Below are 20,266 nucleotides of genomic sequence, written 5' to 3'. Positions count from 1 at the left end.
AGAATCCCAAGCAGACTCCCTGCCAAGTGTGGAGCTCGATGCCGGGCTCAATTCCAAGACCCTGAGATCATGATCTGAGCCGAAATCAAGAGTTGGAAGCTCAACTGACTGAACCACCCAAGCACCCCTCATCTAGAGAGTTTAAAATTAACAAGCAAAAAATTCTCAAATGTAGGCATAAAAGACGTAAGTGTGCTTTTACCTGTTATGGGGTCAATATCCTAATGAACACTAGTTGAAGTCGAATCATACTCCTAGTGACGTGAGTCTATTCTCATTGAGTCCAGACTCAAGTGAGTCTGTATAGGCTTAGAACGTTTTTCTGAAGTTCAGAATGCCCAAGTTCCCTCTAAGGGTCCTCAATTCTTACAGATAGTACAGAATCAGCAGAGAGGACTCTAAATTCTTCCTCCCTGTCACCCCTCCAGTTCCCCATCCCCCAGGCTGAATGATAGGCTTGGGGGAGGGGGATGGTTTCTGCTGCCCTCCTTGGTTCACTGGTTTTCCAAGGGGCAGGACTGTGTTACTCTCCTTATTTTTCTTTGTGTTCCTCGTATGAAGACACTTCTCCGTTACCGCATGCCTGGTGCCAATCTGCTCTCTGTACGGGAATGCTGTCACCACCGTGGAAGGTGTTGGAAGTATCAACACCAGGCTTCACCCTGTGCAGGTAAGAGCACAGTGTAATTTTCTCACTTCGTAACTCTTTCTTTTTAACCAACACTGTGTTACCGTGTTACCTGGAGCTTCTGGGCTGTGATCAGGCAAGTAGAAGCTTTGGATGCATACTGATCAAGATAATAATATTAAGGGATTGAAAGAAAGATGAAAATCCACTCACATTTTATTAGATGATCATCTTCTTTCTTACTTTTTCCATTAGAATGATAAGCGGGATTATCAAACATTCACTAATGCCTATGTGACTACAGGCTGGAATAAATATTGTACAAAGGATATTATTCATAGAATAAAATGTCAGAGGCAAACAAGATAAAGCTCAGGATCATTCCCTATGGCATAGGATATCTTGGGAGTAAAATTAGAACTGAGGCTGACTGTACCAGAGCACAAGGACAATCATTTCTCCACATCTTAACTTGAAGCTGGAACAGAGAGACTGTTTTTAAGAGAACTGTGACATGCATTGACAGAAAACACACTGACTCCTCTGTCATTGTCACAAAGAAGGGAGATAGAGAACTCATAGGTCCAGATAAGAATCATAGGTCCAGATCCACCAACACTGCAAGTGCTTCCAGCAGGAGGAGCCCTGAGGGTCTCTGCGCTTCACAAGTGAGAATTAACTCCAGGAAAGGTCAGTGAAGGCAAAGGACCCAGCAGAATTTACTAGAGTGTCTGGGGAGATCAGAGAGGATTACACTGAAATCTAGAACAAGGATTCCCAAACTTTAATGTGCTAAGAATCATCTGGGAACTTGTTAAAAATAAAGATTCTGAGTCAGGACGTTTGGACCAGAGGGCTGAGATTTTGCACTTCCTGCAAGCTCCCAGGTGGAACCAACACTGCTGGTCCATGGACTACACTTTAAATAGCAGGGATCTAGGACACAGATCAAAATCTTGGATCTTTGAAAGTAGAACTTCTTTTGAACTAACACAAAAGAATTTGAAGAAGAAAGTAAAGTGAGGTCAACAGTAAATAGTCTCCAAATTAATCAAAAAGAGGTGGCCCCATGGTCAGAATCAAGATATGGAGGTGCTCAGGAAAATAGTTTTTGAAACTTACACATACTTTCCTTATAATTACTGATTTCTGGAGAATTCTTACTCTGGGAATAGAAACTGCACACCGCTAATTCCCAGTTAGAAAGATCTGAGCTTGAAAGCTGAATGTGATGATAGAATATGGCTTCTGAGGCACCTCCTCCAGAGCAGCATAGGAAAGGGGATGCTGGCCATCACTGAACAAGGGGAGGGGTGCACTGCTCAGGGACTGGGTTCCACCATGATAAGGGTGGGGCTGAATGTAGACTTTGGTGAGGGGTAGTGACAGCAGAAACACCTGTGATCATGCACATGTCCTTCCAGGAGAGGATCGCCAAGAGCCATGGCACCCAGTGTGGGTTCTGCACCCCCGGGATGGTGATGTCCATGTACACACTGCTTAGGAACCATCCACAGCCCTCAGAGGAGCAGCTCACAGAAGCCCTGGGAGGTAGGTCTTACACGAAAAAACACCACCACCTGCCTGAGGCTAGGTGGGAATCATGCTTCAGACTGCTCCACCCCACTCCTGAGGCCATCCCAAACCCACTGGGATGTTTCTGAGGTAGCCACAGCTCACCTAGGAGCAGAGAAGAATGCCAGAGTGCTGGCTGGAGAGGCCTGTGGACCACACGCCCATCTTGACCTCTCACTTCTCTACGCAGTGACCTATTTGGCTGCCTTCACTAAAGCTGTCATAACAAAGTGCCACCAGCTAGATGAGCTAAAACAACAGGAATTTATTCTTTCACAGTTCTAGAGGCTACAAGTCTGAAACCAAGGTGTCAGCAGGATGGTTTTTCCTTGCCTCTTCTTTGTTTCTGGTGGTTGATAGGCATCCTGGCATTCTTTGGCCTACAGATGCGTCACTACAGTCTCTGCCTCAGTCTTCTCATGGCCTTCTCCCTTGTGTGTCTTTGTCCAAATTTTCCTTAGGATGGATTAGGATTGGCCCGAATCCAATATGACCCCAATTTAACTTGAGTATATCTGCAGAGGACCTATTTCCAAATAAGATCACATTCATGGGTTCCAGGTGTTAGAACTGCAACATATCTACTGCAAGTGATATGTTCACTTCATATCAACAATTCAACCCTTCACATTTTGAAAAGATGCTTTAAATTTTCCAGTGGGTTTACGTTACTAAAGAGGATTGCCTACTCATATCCCTTTTGCAGGATCAATGAATACCATTTTCAAGCTCAACAATCTCTAAACAAGTCATCTATTAAAAACACAAATTCTTAGATTGAGACCTGAAGAGTGAGCACAGACACACCCTCATAATCTGCCAGTTGCTGGCAGTTGCTTCCTTTATTCTCTTGGCCCCATTACAGAAAATGATACAGTACCTTAGAAATGGCCTATATTTTCTTGTTTTAAGATTCCCTGTATCCTATATAAATACATGTTGAATGAACGAATAAACTAATAGAATGAATTCAAGTGAGCTCACCAGATAGATGATCCTCTTCTTTAGGACAGAGAATAAAACTGGAATTGATATGGTAGAAAGGTTCATATTCTAAGAAGAGGAAAAAAGCATTGAACAATCTGGAAGATATTTAAACATTCTCAAAAAAAGAAAACTCAACCTAGATCTGTTTTAACTTTCAAAAGAAACCAGTAAAAATAAAGCCTACTGATAAGTGTGCTTCTTCTCTATAAGGTAATCTTTGCCGCTGCACTGGGTATCGGCCAATTCTTGCAAGTGGAAGGACCTTCTGTGTGGTGAGTAGGTGACTGGGGATACCGTACAGAGCAAGAATGACAGTGACAGCTGGTCAAGGCTGGGAATACAGGGGTTGAATTGTTTAAATCATCTAATAAGACTACAAGGGAGACCAAGTGTGTTAGTTCCAACTGACTCATGAAAATTTTAGCTATTTGTTGAGGCTAGGGCGAAAGTTACACCACCTCTGATGTTCCACATCCCATCACAAAGGGAAGTTGGGTGATCTAACCAGGCATCCCGATATCTTCCATGACTCATTAAGCGAAGCATCAGAACAGAACAAGTAGGAGGGCTCCAGCAAACCCAAGGAGATGAGCAAAGGTATGGAATTTACTTTGGAGAGGCAAGGTTAGTTCCAAGAATCCAGACTGGCTGGCAAAGTGTAAGCAAGTAAAGAAACCAAATATACAAACTGGAATCCACAATTCACCCTAAGTACAAGAATACAAGACGTTTCCTCCATAACACTGGGTACTTCACTGGGCTGCTGTGAAGATCAAATGAGAAACCATGGGCAAAGCATGTAGCAGAGTCCTGGCTGGCACCTAGTTGCTACTGTTTACTGACCATGCTGTTGAGGCGGGATGGATGTGGGCAGTACTGCCTTTATGCCCAAGCAAGGGGGACTCCATATTTTGGAGGGCACTTTGCTGGTCCTCCCCTAGCCATTCTCGGGAGACCATGGAGCCAAGGTGAGTTGTTCAGCTAGACCTTTCACCCTTTTCTAGACCATGCTCCCGATATGGTCTTGACCCCATTCCCAGGCCTGACACCAACGTCTTCCTGAGCCCATCTTCCTAGGGAAGATCATAATGATAGCCAGTGTGTGTACCCCTAGGTTAAATGGTAGCCAACAAACTGGCTGTTTCTGGAAAAAGTGGGTGCAGCTGAGGCATTCTGACTGGGATGCACACCCACATGTTTGAGGCTCCTCGATACAGAACAGAGCCAGGGTAGGAAGAGGAGGGCAGCAGGCCAAGGCCGGGGCGTCCATTTATACTCTTGCCCTAGTTCCACAAATAGTAGAAGAGGTGGGCCTGGACGTAGGTCAGCAGGTGTATCCGTCTCTCCAGAGCCAGGCGTGTCCCAGACTTCTACTGCCACATGGGGGAGCCAAAGTTGATGAGCTGAGAAAATCAATAGCTTGTAAACCCATTAAATTGTCAAATATGAATAAAGGAAGTTAAAAGAAACCTCTCTCCCTCTGGAATATGGATGTTATGCACCTTTCTGGGCACAGACTCTGGGAATAAAGGCAAAAAATGTGGTTGGAGACCTACCCTGTAGCCAGCTGGCCCCAGGGACTTTAATAGGTGAAAGAAACTGTGCCCTGGCAGGAATATGTGAGGCTTATATCTACTAGGTCAAGAAAAAACTGGCTGCCTCTGTCATAGTTAGCTCGTGGCCCATTGTGAATGTTCTCAGAGCTCTGAGTAAGAGAGGAAGCTCTGGTCACTGGACCCAGGTGGTTTTGCCTCTTGGACAGAGTTAGGAAGATGGTGGTACCCTGAAGCATTCGGGCAGAGAACTGGGGTGTCTAAAAGTATTTTACTAGACACTGCGGAGAAACTTTTTAAGGAAGAAAATACTAGAGATAAGTTTGGAGGAAATGGGAATTGAAGGAACTAGTAAATGGAAACCTGCTGTAAAATTCATCAATTGTCCATTCATTCCCAGCTAATCCCACACAGATCACATATGTTTAGAAGACTTGGTTCCAAAATAGTTTCTTTTTTCCTGCCTTTATTTTTTTTTCTTTTGTTTTAAAGATCTTTATATAAATGATAATATTCAATGTTGTTGAATCTTACAAATACTAGAGAATGAATAAATCATCATTGCCCTAAAAGGCATTATATCAATTAATTCTACCACTAGGAATTCACCTAGAAAAAAAGATATACACAAAGCTTTCCATGTAATGAACAGAAATGTCCATTATGTTATTTATAATTATACAATGTAGAGAAAAAAACCTGTGTATAATAATAGCAAATGTTATGAATATATTATAGACAAATCAGAAGATTGACTAATATATGATTGGCAAAATTAAATTTTAAAGACATTTTAATGATACAGAAGAAGATTTGCAACATAAGTGAATAAACATATAAATGAACAAAACAATAAGCAAATAAATGAACAAAAAGGCAAAATAAAAAGTATACTGTACCATAAATATAGTACAAATATATAATATATAATATATTATTGATGGAATAGGGTAATAATAGTGTCTTCTATGCTTCTTTATATTCTTTATTATTATATACATTATTATTATGCTGTATATTATATTTTTTGTATATATTACAAATGTTATACATTTCATATGGTCTATATTATCATTTTATTTTTGAAATAAAGCAAAGAAGAAAGATCTTGTGATTAGCCGTGTTCCAGCAAAAACCACCAAAAATAACTACCAAAAGCCTGGAGTCTCACTTGTATTGCCAAGCCTTTCAAGGCACACACCCATATACCTAATAAAAAGGTTTTCTCTTTTTCATTAAAAAGTTTTTCATCTCAAGGCATTTATTTCACTGTCCTAGGAGTCAAATGGCTGTCAACAGAGAGGAACAGGAAAATGCTGCTTGGATCCAGGAGGAAATGATTCTTCCTCAGTTGGCAGGGAAAGTGACGTGAGTCCCTCTTTGTTTTGTCCTCTCCCTGAGAGTATTGCTTAATGCTGGCTCAATGTTAAGACTTTGCTTGTAAATGTTGATAGTCATACTCTGCATTACTTCCAAAACTCCAAAGCACATGCATGAATAAAGCACTTTTCATTTGGAACTCAGTAATGGGGCGATTCAAAGCCAGGCTCTGATTTTCTCTTTCAAGTCTCTGGAAGGATAAAAAAAAAAAATAAAAAATAAAAAAAACACCATAAAACCACTCAGACAAGAGAAAAAGACCTGTCCCAGCTATGAGGAGTCCCATCCTTGGCTGAGAAAGGGGTTTTGTGCCTGCCCCACCCACCCACCCAGAGCTGTCCTCTATCACTGTGTCCCCCCCACCTTTGCAGAGAGAGGGCGCTGCAACCTCAGGAAGGAAGCCTGTCCAAAGGTACATGGCAAGGGCATGATCATCACAGCTGAGAAAACTAGCCTGAAACATTGTAGTCTCTAGCTTTGCTCTCAGAGAGATTCTAGTTTCTTAAAAAGGCTCACTGCCAAGTTCTTAAAGGAATTACTTAGAGAAGTTGGAATAAGGATAAAATAGTCTACTTCCTATAGACGAGGAAATCTGAGAACAGAGCTGTCCTTAGATGAAACTGAGCCCATCATCCCCCTGCTGTAATTATTTCTATCCCACACACCTACCTTGTTCCCATTCATGGCTCCCACTGTGACTCATTTTGGTCTGAAGAAAGTGTGCAGTGAAATAGAGAGCGTTATTGCCAAAGAAGGCTGGCTGCACCCCCACCCCACAACTACCTCATAGAGGATCAGTGCACCTCAGAGGAGTCCGTACATTCTAAAGTCTGGTTCTCAATTTTGCAGCCTCAGGGAGTCAATCTGGGCAATGACTGGGCTCTGGAGATCATGTGATTCACTTTAACCAAACTTGAAAAAACATGATATTTAAATTGGAATGTGCCCTAATATTTATTTACAGAAACACAATTTTAAAGTGGATCTTATGGTCACTGAGCTGCATGTTCTTTCCCTATAGGAGAACACACATAGGAAGCCACATTATAATGAGGTTGCTCAGTGAGCATGGATTCAGAGCAAATTGGGTAATTTTAAGGGTAATATAGAAAACCCCTCTCTTCCACCAGGGTAGACCGCTGGATGGCGGGTGTCTGCCCCATGACTCTCCCTTCTCTTAAAGCTCTGTTAAGATCTTCTATTATTAAGTCCTGGCCTAACACTTGATTGGATGAACTTTTAATTCCTCAGATCTGATTCATTATGCTTGTTTTACATTTTCATTCTCAAACACGATCTTATTTCTAGGTTTTAGAGATACACCACATAATTGCCCCCGGGTACTGCCTACTTTTCTAATTGTAGCTAATGCAAAAACTGATCGTTCAGATATTGGCCTATAATTCCTCAATCTGGAGTCTTACTAAGAAACTTTATAAGGAAGAGTTGCAAGTTTCCATTCTGGAACCTGGGAAGACCCCAGACAAATAGAAAAAGAGAGGAAGTGTTGGACAAATGTCAGGTCTATTTCACCTAATTGTCATGATTACCTTTCAAAATATGCATTATTTCCATTTAATCTTTAGAGAGGTTAAGTACCTTTCCACTGGGAGGGTCAGGGATCCAAGTCATGGCAAAGCTGAAAATGAACCCAGATTTACCCCCAGTGTCTACCCATGCTCTCCTCCACTACACAGACCTCTAGCTCTGCTTCCCATGGTTCTCCCAGTTTGCCTTACCTCTTCAGGAATGTTTTTTGGGAATAAGTGTTTCCAAAGCTAAAACAGGTCTCTTTTAGACAAGATTAGAGTTTGGGTAACCTTTCATTGTGCGTTTGATTCCTAATTGGTAAAAATGAAGATGATAATTTACTTTCTTTATATAACTGTTGTGAGGACTAAGCATATTATTAATACATGTAAAAGCCCTTGGAATGCAACATTCCATAAATGTTAGCTATTGTTATTAAAATTAGTGTGTGAGGGGGTGTTCATGCATAGGCATGTATATCTAGTCATTTTTATTAAACTTCAGGATTTCTCAGAGCCGTTAGCATTTTGAACCCTGACTTGACAGGTGAGAGGACAGTGGCTGGGGCACAGGGGAGACAAGTCCCCAAACTTAATGACCCCTGTTCGTTTCTCATATACTGCCGTAGTGTGACGTAGGGGACTCTGAACTATTTCAGAGAACACTCTTTTCTTTAGTATTATGTCAGTAGCAAATCAGTATTTCTCTTACAACAAAATTCTTATTTAATACTTTGATTGCATTTGAACCATTTCCCATTACTCTCGTATTAGGAGAGTAGGAGAGTTATTACTATGCTCATTTTTCCTAATTAAGGTAAAGAATTACAATGCTGTTTCCAGTTCAGCTGGGCTGACAAGGCCATCTTCTGCCTTTTATAAAGATTTGCACAGAGTTATTTGCGGAAGACGAGTTCCAACCCCTGGACCCTACCCAGGAGCTCATATTTCCCCCGGAACTCTTGGTAAGATGAGTTGAGTGCTTTATGCGTTTATGTAAATGTCACTGGTTATAAAGTCAGCTTTATAGAACCACCCTTTCCTTCCTGTGAAGTTGTCAAACTGTGGAAATATTTAATCACATCAAGAAGCCTGTCCTCACCCAGCTCACCAAGCCCTCCCTGCCTGATGCCCTGGACACACTCCCTGAAGCTTCAGCTAAGGCTATTTGTTGGATGATTTGGTCATTAGTCTCATCGTTGTCATCTGTAGTGTGTCCCTGTTGACGGTCCGAGCCATCCAACTTTGCTCAGCTTCTAACTTGGTCTTCCAGCCGCTCTGGTACATTGACCCCAAGGAGCACCTCCAGGGCCCTCCCTGAGCCCCCCTCTTCCCTCTGTCAGCATCTCTCTCCTCTCTGACTTCCAGTGGTTCCATCCTTTAAAACATCTATTTCTAAAGGGGGTTCTTACGTGTTTATTCACTCATTCAACAGATATCAATCATCCAGCAACGTGTCAGGTACTGTTCTAGGACTAAATATACAGCAATGCATAAAACTAATACAAAAACCTACCCTCGAGGAGTTGTAACCTGGTAGAAACGATAGATAATAACCAAGATAACAGATCAGAGATATAGTGTATTAACCAGTGAGAAGTGGTAAGAAGAAAAATAATAATAAAACAGAGAAGGGAGCTAGAATACTGGCCAGGGAAGAGTTCCCTGAGAAAGCAACATTTGATAGAAGTTCTAGCAGAAGTGAGGGAGCAGCCTCGAAGGTATGGGGAAAAGCATTCCAGGCAGTGCACACACCAAGAGCAAAGGTGCTAAGGAGAGGAGAATGCCTGCCCTGACCCAGGGGCAGAGCAGGGTCCAGCCCCGCTGGAGCAAGTGAACGAGGTTGGAAAGCCACTGGGGAACAGACCATAAGGACTCAGGCTGCTGACTTTCACCCTGCGAGAAATGAGAAATGATTAGGGAGGTTGGACAGGGGAGGGGCAGGCTCCTATTAATTCTGTGATGGGATATGGGATCGTTCTGGCTGTTGGGATGGGACTAGCCTACCAAGGGGCACAGGACGGAAAGGCGAGCCTAGTCAGGGTGCTAACACTGTCCTGAGAGAGGGTGGTACTGGACCAGGCTGCCAGCACGTAAGTAAGTAAGAGAGTGGATTCTGGATATATTTGGAAGGAGAGCCAACAAGATTTGCTGCTGGATGTGATGTGGGGTGTGGAACAGAGAGAGAGAGAGAGAGAGAGAGAGAGATCAAGGTTGACTCTGGGACTTCAGACAGCTGAAAGAGGAGTGGCCATTTACAGAGAGGGGAAAGACCTCAAGAAGAACAGGATATTTTTTTGATGGGGCTTTGAAAAGGATGGGCTATGAGGAGCTCAGTTTGAGATATGTTAAACCTGAGATGCCTATTAGACATCTAAGAAGAGACATCAAGTTCTCATTCAGAGCTATGAGTTTGGATTTCAGAGGAAAAGTCCAGACTGATGATAGTAATTTAGGAGTATTAGTATAATTATGATTTTTAAGGCCATAATACTGAATTGTGTTCAGTTAGTCTGTACTGAGACAGGTGCCAGCCTATATCATCACTTGCCTGCAAAGAGCTACATATACTAATAAATCTTAAGTTAAAGAAGTTAATATCTAATTATGGAAATACAGGCTTTAGTCAATGGGTGTAGTGAGTATCTTTTCAGTCAAGTGGACCCCAGGTACTCCTGAAATCTCTCTAGAGGACCATACCTCCGTCTGGGATCCTGGAAGACAGGTGTGCACTTGTGCATACATACTTGTCCTTTGCACTTAGAGAATGGCAGAGAAGCCAGAAAAACAAACTCTGACCTTTCATGGAGAGAGGGTTACCTGGATCTCTCCTGGCACCCTCAAGGATCTCCTGGAGCTGAAAGCAAAACATCCTGAAGCTCCTCTCATCTTGGGCAACACCTCACTGGGTGAGTGATTATAATGTTTCCTACGCCACCGTTAACGCCGAGCTGAACTTCCTGTCCTCTAGTTTGCCCTCAGCCTACGAAAACTACTTTTTAAGGACAAAGCCTCATCCTTTATTACAAAAATATTATAATAGTATACTACAAAATATATATAATAATAGTATATTATAAAATATATATTATATTAGTATATAGTATAGTATATTTATATTACAAAATATACTATTACATATCATATGATATAATTATCTAATTTTTCTATAATTTAATATATAAATAATATATACATATTGTATATATTATATATTAGAATAATAATAGAATAGTTTTATTAGAATAATAGTTTTATTAGAATAATAAAATATATAATATAATAATATATATTATGTATTATAATAATGATGAGTGATGCCTATACCCTGGGAGTATGCAGCATGATCCCCCGAGATGTGGGGGAAAAATATTAGAGGGTCTTTTTTTAACATTTAATTTATCTTGTCCTTTTTAATTTTGTTTTTGTTAAATAGTGAGTAGATATAATAGAGGTTTGTAAAATATGTATGGTCACATTAATAGTGCACACCCAGTTATCACCTATACCCAGTTTAAGAATGAGAACTTTACCAAAAACCTTGAAAGCCCCATGAGCCCTCCCAAACCACATCCCCTTCCCTTCTCTTCCTCTCAGAAGCACTCATTAGTCTGAATGTGGCGGTGGTCAGTCACTTTCTTGTTTTTACAATTTTACCACATGTATTTGAGTGTTTGGGCAATATGTCATTTACTTTAGCATATTTTTGAACTTCACATAAATAGACTGGCACAGTATTATTCTTCTTCAGTTTGTTTTGTTTGTTTAATGTTCTTGACCTGAAATACACTCAGTGTTGCAGGTGACTGCTGGATTCCATTGTATGACTGTACAATTTGTTCATCCATTCCACTGTTGAAGGACATGGAGTGTTTTCCAAGTTTGGGCTATTATGATTATTCTTTTTTATTATTAAGTTTTTCATTTAAATTCCACTACAGTCAACATACAGTGTTATATTAAAATAAAGCTTTAATCCCCATCACCTATTTCACCCATTCATCCACCCACCTCCCCTGTAGTAACTATCAGTTTGTTCTCTGTAGTTAAAAATCATTTCTCAGTTTGTCTCTCCTCCTTTTTTTTGCCTTTTCTCATTTGTTTTGTTTCTTAAATTCTGCATATTAGTGAAATTGTATGTTATTTGTCTTTCTCTGACTGACTTATTTCACTCAGCATTTTGCCCTCTAACTCCATCCATGTCATTGCAAATGGCAAGATCTCACTCTTTTTTATGGCTGAGTAATATTCCATTATATATATGCCACATCTTCTTCATCCATTCATCTATTGATGGACACTTCCGCTGTTTCCGTAATTTGCCTTTTGTAAAAAATGTTGCAATAAACATAGGGCTGCATGTATCCCTTTGAATTAGTGTCTTTGTATTTTGGGGATAAATACCCAGTAATGAAATTATTGTATCAAAGGATAGTTCTACTTTTAACTTTTTGAAGAAACTCCATACTGTTTTGCACAGTGGTTGCAGCAGTTTGCATTCCTACCAATAGTGCATGAGTATTCCTTTTTTCTTCTTGTTTCTTGTGTTTTTTATTTTAGCCATTCAGACAGGTGTGAGGTGATGTCGTACTGTAGTTTGATTTGCATTTCCCTGATGATGAGTGATGCTGATCATCTTTTCATGTGTCTGTTAGCCATCTGTGTGTTTTCTTTGGAGAAATATCTGTTCATGTCTTCTGCCCATTTTTAATTGGATTATTTGGTTATATAAGTTCTTTACACATTTGGGATACTAACCTTTTATTGGATATGTCATTTACAGATATGTTCTCCCATTCGGTAGGTTGCCTTTTAGTTTTGTTGATTGTTTCCTTTGCTGTGGAGAAACTTTATTTTGATAGAGTCCCAGTAGTTTGTTTTTACTTTTATTTCTCTTGCTTTGGAATTCATATCTAGAAAAATGTTACTACGGATATTGTCAGAGAGATTACTGCCTATGTTCTCTACTAGGATTTTTGTGGTTTCAGATCTTACAGTTAGATTTTTAATCCATTTTGAGTTTATTTTTGTGTATGGTGTAAGAAAGGGGTCCAGTTTCATTCTTTTGCAAGTAGCTGTTCAGTTTTCCCAACACCATTTGTTGAAGAAACTGTCTTTCTCCCATTGTATATGTTTGCCTCCTCTGTCAAAGGTTAATTGACCAAATAATTGTGGTATAATTCTGAGTTTTCTATTCTATTCCATTGATCTATGTGCCTATTTTTATGCCAGTACCATACTTTTTTTAAAGATTGATTATTTGTTTGTTTGTTTGTTTGTTTGTTTGTTTAAGAGAGAGCATGAGCAGGGAGGAGGGGCAAAGAGAGAGGTAGAAGCATACTCCCCACTGAGCAGGGAAGCCCAATGCAGGGCTCTATCCCAAGACCCTGAGATCACAACCTGAGCTGAAGGCAGACACTTAATCAACTCAGTCACCCAGGCACCCCTACCATACTGTTTTGATTACTATAGCTTTGTAATGTGATTTGAAGTTTTGAATTGTGATACCTGCAATTTTGCTTTTCTCTTTCAAGATTGCTTTGGTTATTCAGGCTCTTTCATGGTTCCATACAAACTTTAGGATTATTTGTTCTAGTTCTGTGAAAAATGCTGTTGGCATTTTGATAGAGATTGCATTAAATTTGTAGTTAGCTTTGGGTAGCATAGACATTTTAACAATATTTGTTCTCCCAACCCATGAACATGGAATGTCATTTCTTTTTGTCATCTTGAATTTCTTTCATCAATGTTTTATAGTTTTCAGAGTACAAGTCTTTAATCTCTTTGGTTAAGTTTATTCCTAGGTATTTTGTTATTTTTGGTGTCATTGTAAATGGGATTGTTTTCCTAATTTCACTTTCTGCTACTTCTTTTTTAGTGTATAAGAATGCAATGGATTTCTATACAATTGGTTTTATATCCTGCAACTTTACTGAATTCACTTATCAGTACTACGTTGTTGTTGTCATTTTTGGTGGAGTCTTTACAGTTTTCTATAAATAGTATCATGTCATCTGCAAATAGTGAAAGTTTTACTTCTTTCTTACCAATTGGGTGCCCTTTATATCTTTTCATTGTCTAGCTGCTGTGGATAGGACTTCCAGTACTGTGTTGAATAAAAGTCCACTGAGTGGACTGACTTTAGGGGAAAAGCTCTGTTTTTCCCCCTTCAGTATGATGTTAGTCATGGGGTTTTCATAGAAGGCTTTTATGATGTTGAGATATATTCCCTCCAAACCTTTGTCAAGGGTCTTTATTATGAATGGATGTTGTACTTTGTAAATGCCTTTTCTGCATCTATTGAAATGATCATATGGTTTTTATCCTTTCTCTTATTGATGTGATGCATCACGTTGATTGATTTGTGAATATTGAACCACCTTTGCCGTTCATTTCCCAGGAATGAATCCCACTTGATCATGGTGAATGATTTTTTTAATGTATTGTTGGATTCTGTTTGCTAGTATTTCATTGAGGATTTTTGCGTCTATGTTCATCAGCGATATTGGCCTGTAGTTCTCTTTTTAAGTCATGCCTCTATTTGGTTTTGGTATCAGAGTGATACTGGCCTCACAGATTTCCTCTTTTATTTTTTGGAATCGTTTGATAAAAATAGGTATTAACTCTTCTTTAGGTGTTTGGTAGATTTCACCTGTGAAGCTCTCTGGTCCGAGACTTTAGTTTGTTGGGAGTTTTTTGATTACTGAATCAAATTGCTTGTAATTAGTGTTTTCAAATTTTCTTTTTCTTCCTACTTCATTTTTGGTAGGTTATATGGTTGTTGTTTTTTTTTAAGATTTTATTTATTTATTCATGAGACACAGAGAGAGAATCAAAGACACAGGCAGAGGGAGAAGCAGGCTCCTTACACAGAGCCGGACACGGGACTCGATCCCCAGACTGGGATCAGACCCTGAGCCAAAGGCAGACGCTCAACCGCTGAGCCACCCAGGCGTCCCGGGTTATATGTTTCTTATTATGACTATTCTTATGTATGTCTCCTGGTGCCAATGTATCAGAGCTTTCTGATAATCTCCCATCCATTCTGTTTTCTATTTTTATTCACATATAGTGAATGTATAAATAAGTAAATACATATACTGGGAGAGCATCCTCATAAATTTACTTTGAAGGGTATATAGCCACTGCCTTTACATCTATATACATCTATATTATTATTCATTTTTTAAATTAGTATCTGAATATTTTTATGAGAAACTTTCAACACCAAAAAAAGGGCATTTATCTTTCCTAAATCTCTCTAAAATATATATATTTACTTTTCAGGACCTGCAATGAAATCTCAAGGACATTTTCACCCAATTCTCCTCTCTGCTGCTAGGATTTCTGAGCTCAGTGTGGTATCTAAAACAAGTGAGGGTGAGTTCCTGGTATTCTTAGTAAAACATTAGTGAACTAATCCCTGCACTAAGCTTACACTTCCCAAGGAGCTTTGAACCTACTTATATGTTTGTCTTGTCTGGCCTATTTCTAATTCTTCATCATTTTTCTGATGTGATATAATATCCCTACTATAAAACCTTACCATCAAAATTTTTGCATAGAATATGAGGTATTCAGATTATATCATTCAAGACCTTGTAGTCACCTGCAGGATTCTTGCCTATAAAATGCCATAGTGATCTAAAGACAATAAATTTACAGGGAAATTTTGATAGGAAGATAGCAAGAGAACTAGTGCTAACCATCAGTTGAATAATCAATTCCCAGGAGGGAGGATTTTGGAAGGAGAAAGTAAGAGAACTATCTGACACTTGAATGCTACTTATTTCATGTGGACAACGGCAAGAGGTAAAATGAGACAAAGACTTGCCCAGGTGAGCACCCTCCGTCCCTGACAACGTCTTTAAGGGCCTACTACAAGCAAATACTACTGATCATGCAAGGTGGAACTCACAAAGTAGGAAGAAAACATGTGAGATTTGCCTTCAAAATACAGAGTAAACCCTTTGATAAAAGGAACCTTATTTTATTCCTTTCCTCATCCCCCAGAGCTCCAGGCATGTAAGTACCTGCAAATAAATACATGCATGGAAGTGCTCAGTTCTATGACTGACTAATGAATTAATGGGGAAAAAAAATGAGTGAATGAGTGGATTAGGAACTTGAATTTGGGATGCAGTGGTAATGATGACTTTCTTAAGTCATCTTGGGCAACAAGATGGTGGACTGAACTGAGAGCTGAGTCAAGACTAACTTGTGGGCCATTGTGTGCTCGTGGGCATCAGTGATAGCCAGGGGAGGGGACTTGCCTTGGCTGTATCACTGTCATCCAGGAGTCCTACCTTCCTGGCTTCTAACCATCATCAGCCGAACTTAGACTGTGCTGCAGGCCAGCAAGCATGCCCGTCCCTGGCATTACCCTACCCATTTGCCAGGGAAGGGACCCTTCCTGGTTTTCCCAGCACTGCGGCTTCACAGCTTCAGCCTCAGGACAATTCAGACAGCACACCTGAATATCACTCAGAAAATGAGGGGAATATGCTTAGATTCCCTCAAAATCTTGGTGATAACAGAAGGGAGAGAAGAGAGAGTAGTAGAATGGGTGGATTGGGAGCAGAGATAACCAGTATAAGCAAGAGGTTAAGGCAGGAAAACCCTTCCCAAATCTTCACCCCAGGTATCAGCCCACAGTTTTCAGACTTTTCTAGCACAACTGTGTCCTCAAAACAAATCTTAAACAGAATAAGTAAATGAAAATATGTTGTTCTATTTGGAGGAGAGGGGAGATTTTTCACCATCACCCTGTCACTGAGCCCCCTTATGTCTGTGCTTGAGAGGATGCTTCAGAGCACAGTTCAGAGTCCCCAGTGTAACCCCAATCCCTCATTTTAGGAATTTCTCATGAGGAATCCAAGAAGCAAAAGGAGAGTAGACTTGCCCAAGGTCCCCAAACTGGCTGGTGGCCAGGTCACCAAGCCACACATCTCCCATTTCCAACTCAGAACTCTTTTCCTTACTTGATGAGCCTTCCCCCAGGCCCACCCTGCGGCCTGCAGTTGTTGGAACAGACTGCTCAGTTTGGATATGCAAACAAAGCATAGCCAGATTCTGAAATCTGAAGAATCCGTATGCCAGCCTCAGGCCCTCTTAAAATTAAAGTGTGAGTTCCCTCTAGTGGCAGAATGTTCCCCAAAAAACATTTCCCAAGGTTCTCAAACTTTTCCCAAGGCCCAGAAGACTGCCAAAACAGATGGGACTGTTGAGGGAGGAGTACATTGGAGCCAGATGTGTGTTCCCCCTTCCCAGGACCCCTCCCTGGATAAATTTCTGTGAAGGCTTATGTTTGTTTAAATTTTGCATGCTGATCCATATCAGTGTACGTTTTCCCCCTCAAAAATCTTTAGTGTAATAAGTGCTCCAGAAAGTCCCTACATCTTTATCCCGTAGACCCATGAGCTCTGAAAAGCATGAAGTTAAAACCCACATTCTGAAAATTAAGCAAAGTTGAAGCTCTTTCTAATTCTATTGGAAGACAAGCGAGGTTTTGCGACCAAAGATGGAATGAAATAGGAATAGGAATATAGTAAATAGAATTTTCTCGGTATAGCTGTGTCTAGCCTGGCACAAAGTCAGGGGGTAATGTGAGCAATGCAGAAATAGAGCAGAGCAGACAGCAAGCATTTTATTCTCCCCTGGGGCTGAACTGCCCTGTTTACCTGTGTCAGATAAGAGATGGTCATGCTGGTCTATATGATGCTTCTGACCTTAAAAGAATAACAACAACATCTTTTTTGTTTCTGACTTCTTCCCCATGAATAAGGCTCTGGGACTATAGGGCAGGAGGGATTGCATGACAGGAAGCAAGCTTGGACTTCCCAGTGCTCCTGAAAGCAAAAGCATGGCCAGGATTTTTGCAGAAGTTAAAAACCAAGCTGCAATGGACCCTGGATAGGAAGAAATGAACCATCACTGATGGGCCTGGGATGTGCTCCCACGTTATGGAGTGCCTTTTATGAAACCCTGGGCAGTAACAGGGTGAGGACTCTAGACTGAGATATTCCAGGAAGGAGGAGAAGTTGAGTTACCTTTAGACAAGATTTGCTTAGTATAAGGATAATAAGGAACAGATAGTGGTTTCCCTAATCAGTTAGGTTAGCTGTGATTATTGAAGCTGCAGGTATGTTATGTGTATGAGGATATGTTGGCAGGGGTGGGGGAAGTATTGTGCCAAGTACATTTTTAATATTGATAAAAGATAAAGCTAGGTGGGAGGGTAAAATATTCTCAAAGATTAATCCACAAGAGGAAAATCAAAGCCTGGCCCGAAACCTGATGAGAACAGACTAACTGAAGTTAGAACTCAGCCCTCAAAGTGATGTCAAATCAGACTCTATGTGTGAGCTATTCGTTCTACAAACCCAGGGAAGTCAAGGATTAATTTAATTTTATTTTTTTAAGATTTTATTTATTTATTCACGACAGACACAGAGAGAAAGAGAGAGGCAGAGACACAGGCAGAGGGAGAAGCAGGCTCCATGCAGGGAGCCTGACATGGGACCCGATCCGGGGTCTCCAGGATCACACCCTGGGCTGAAGGCGGCACTAAACCACTGGGCCACTGGGGCTGCCCCCCAAGGATTAATTTTAAAGGCCAACTAAGTGATCTCCTGACGGTTTGGGTGACTTCTTCACTTTCAAAGATTGATCTAAACCCTTCATCCCTACTGTAGGGAAACCCCAAAGCTGGTACTAATATCCTGCCAATACTCACAAGTATGCCTGCAACACCTGTAAATTTTTAATTACTTCCTTGTCAAGTAGCAAATAACATTGCCCCGATCCTCCTGGATGCTCTCCCATCATTCCCACTGCCCTGGCCACCCCAGTGTTCCCACACCCAATAACACCTAATATAATACCCAGGGAAGCTCCCTGCATCCAGGAGCTGTTTTCATTCTGATTGGCTGGCATCCTCTTGGAACTGGTTGTCAAGGATTTTGAGTATCAACACTACCTGTAGAGGTGCAAATCACCAGTCATAGCATTTTTGAGGGGCGCCTGGGTGGCTCAGACAGTTAGGCATCTGCCTTCAGCTCAGGTCATGATCCCAGGGTCCTGAAATTAAGCCCTGTGTCACACTCCCTAATCAGAAGAGACTCTGCTTCTCCCTCTCCCTCTGCCACTCCCCACTGCTTATGCTCTCTCTGTCAAATAAATACATGAATAAAATCTAAAAAAAAAAAAAAATTTAAGCATTATTGATTACAGACAATGCTCTAGGCAATTGAAAGTCCTTTGTCATTTTTTAATGCCATCAAATTTATTCCCCTTAATCACGAAACAGTTTTGCATAATTTCACTGTGTTCAGTCAGGAGAGGGTAGAGAAAGGTTCTAACAGGGTCTGCTACCTACTAGTTGTCACTGTGAGTTCCTCTTTCTAGCCTCTATTTCCTTGCATTTGTCTACAGAAGAGTACAGACCATCCCAGGGGTTCCTCTTGGCTACACAAGAGAACTACCTGAGGAGTCTTTGAAAAAGCCACATGTCCAAAAATTCTGACTTCATTGATCTGGGAGTGAGGGATCTGTGCTGTTTTACGTTCCCAGTGGTTCCCCGTGCAACCAGTGTAGAGAGCAAATGTACCAGTGGAACACTAAGGCCCCGGCACCATGATTATAACTCAGTTGCTCCTCTCATGTCACCTATAAAAAACAATTTGCCTCCTAGGACTGATAATAGGTGCTGGCTGCAGTCTGGCCCAAGTGAAAGACATTTTGGCTGAGCGAGTTTCTGAGCTTCCAGAGGAGAAAACTCAGACATACCGAGCCCTGCTGAAGCAGCTGAAGAGTCTGGCGGGCCAGCAGATCCGGAATATGGCAGTACGTTCCGTGGCCAATCATGCGACACACTGCACCTATTTCTTAATCTCACTGCAGTGCTGAAATAAGCATCAGCAGAATCAGAATGCACAAAGGTCTCAGCAGATTGAAACGACAGGCACGATAAATAAATATTTAATACTTAATAAGCATTATTAAAAATATATTTTAAAAGACTCTGAGTCAAGCTCAATCTAATAGCCAAGTAGTAATGCAGGTGGGAAAGGGAGGTCATAGCTTTCATATTTTCATGATAAGACCATCAAAGAACCTAATCTAGTTTTAGAAGACATTAACAGAAGTTTAGTACCTAAAACAAGGAGGGTAGTCTTCTCTACTCCATACTGTTCAGACCGCAGCTCTGATCTGAGAGTCACACTTTAAAGTCTAGCTATTTCTGACCTCAGAAAAAAAGCAGAAGAGGCACAGTTAGGTTTTCAAAATATACTTGCTCCCTCTGCTACGTACCCCAAATGGGGTGTCAGAAATCCTTGGGATATGGGGAATTAAGGGAGGACATATTTCCTTCGAAAAAGCTCTTCAAGTGATTCCAAAATAGTCTCTCCTCCTGCGAAGAACTCTAACACCTTGCAGCCTGGCAAGGAGATGGTGGCAGGAGGGTAAGAGGTTGGAAACCACCTCAGAAGGAGATATGGTGGGGGATGGAACATCAGAGGGATCATGAGAGCTGCCTTCAAATGCTTATAGATTCATGAGGGCAGATGTGATTTATTTCATATAATCACAAAAGGTAGATGTATGATAGGGGA

At 40.8% G+C, this 20,266-nt stretch overlaps 1 protein-coding gene across 2 annotated transcripts in view; it reads left to right on the top strand.

The window, feature by feature from the left end:
* The first annotated feature begins 10,404 nt into the window (after positions 1 to 10,404).
* LOC140625899 (aldehyde oxidase 2) overlaps positions 10,405 to 20,266 on the top strand; it is a 63,217-nt gene continuing 53,355 nt past the window's right edge. For both annotated transcript variants that reach the window (XM_072813576.1, XM_072813575.1), the window contains exons 1-3: positions 10,405 to 10,561; positions 14,940 to 15,032; positions 19,345 to 19,496. In XM_072813576.1, coding sequence (XP_072669677.1) covers positions 10,420 to 10,561; positions 14,940 to 15,032; positions 19,345 to 19,496 — 387 coding nt within the window. In that variant the 5' untranslated portion in view covers positions 10,405 to 10,419. The remainder of the gene's footprint in view (positions 10,562 to 14,939; positions 15,033 to 19,344; positions 19,497 to 20,266) is intronic.

This window comes from Canis lupus, chromosome 36 (genome assembly GCF_048164855.1).
Source record: "Canis lupus baileyi chromosome 36, mCanLup2.hap1, whole genome shotgun sequence".
Lineage (NCBI taxonomy): Eukaryota > Metazoa > Chordata > Mammalia > Carnivora > Canidae > Canis > Canis lupus.
Note: the sequence above shows the minus strand (reverse complement) of the source record. Positions and strands in the feature narration are given on the sequence as shown.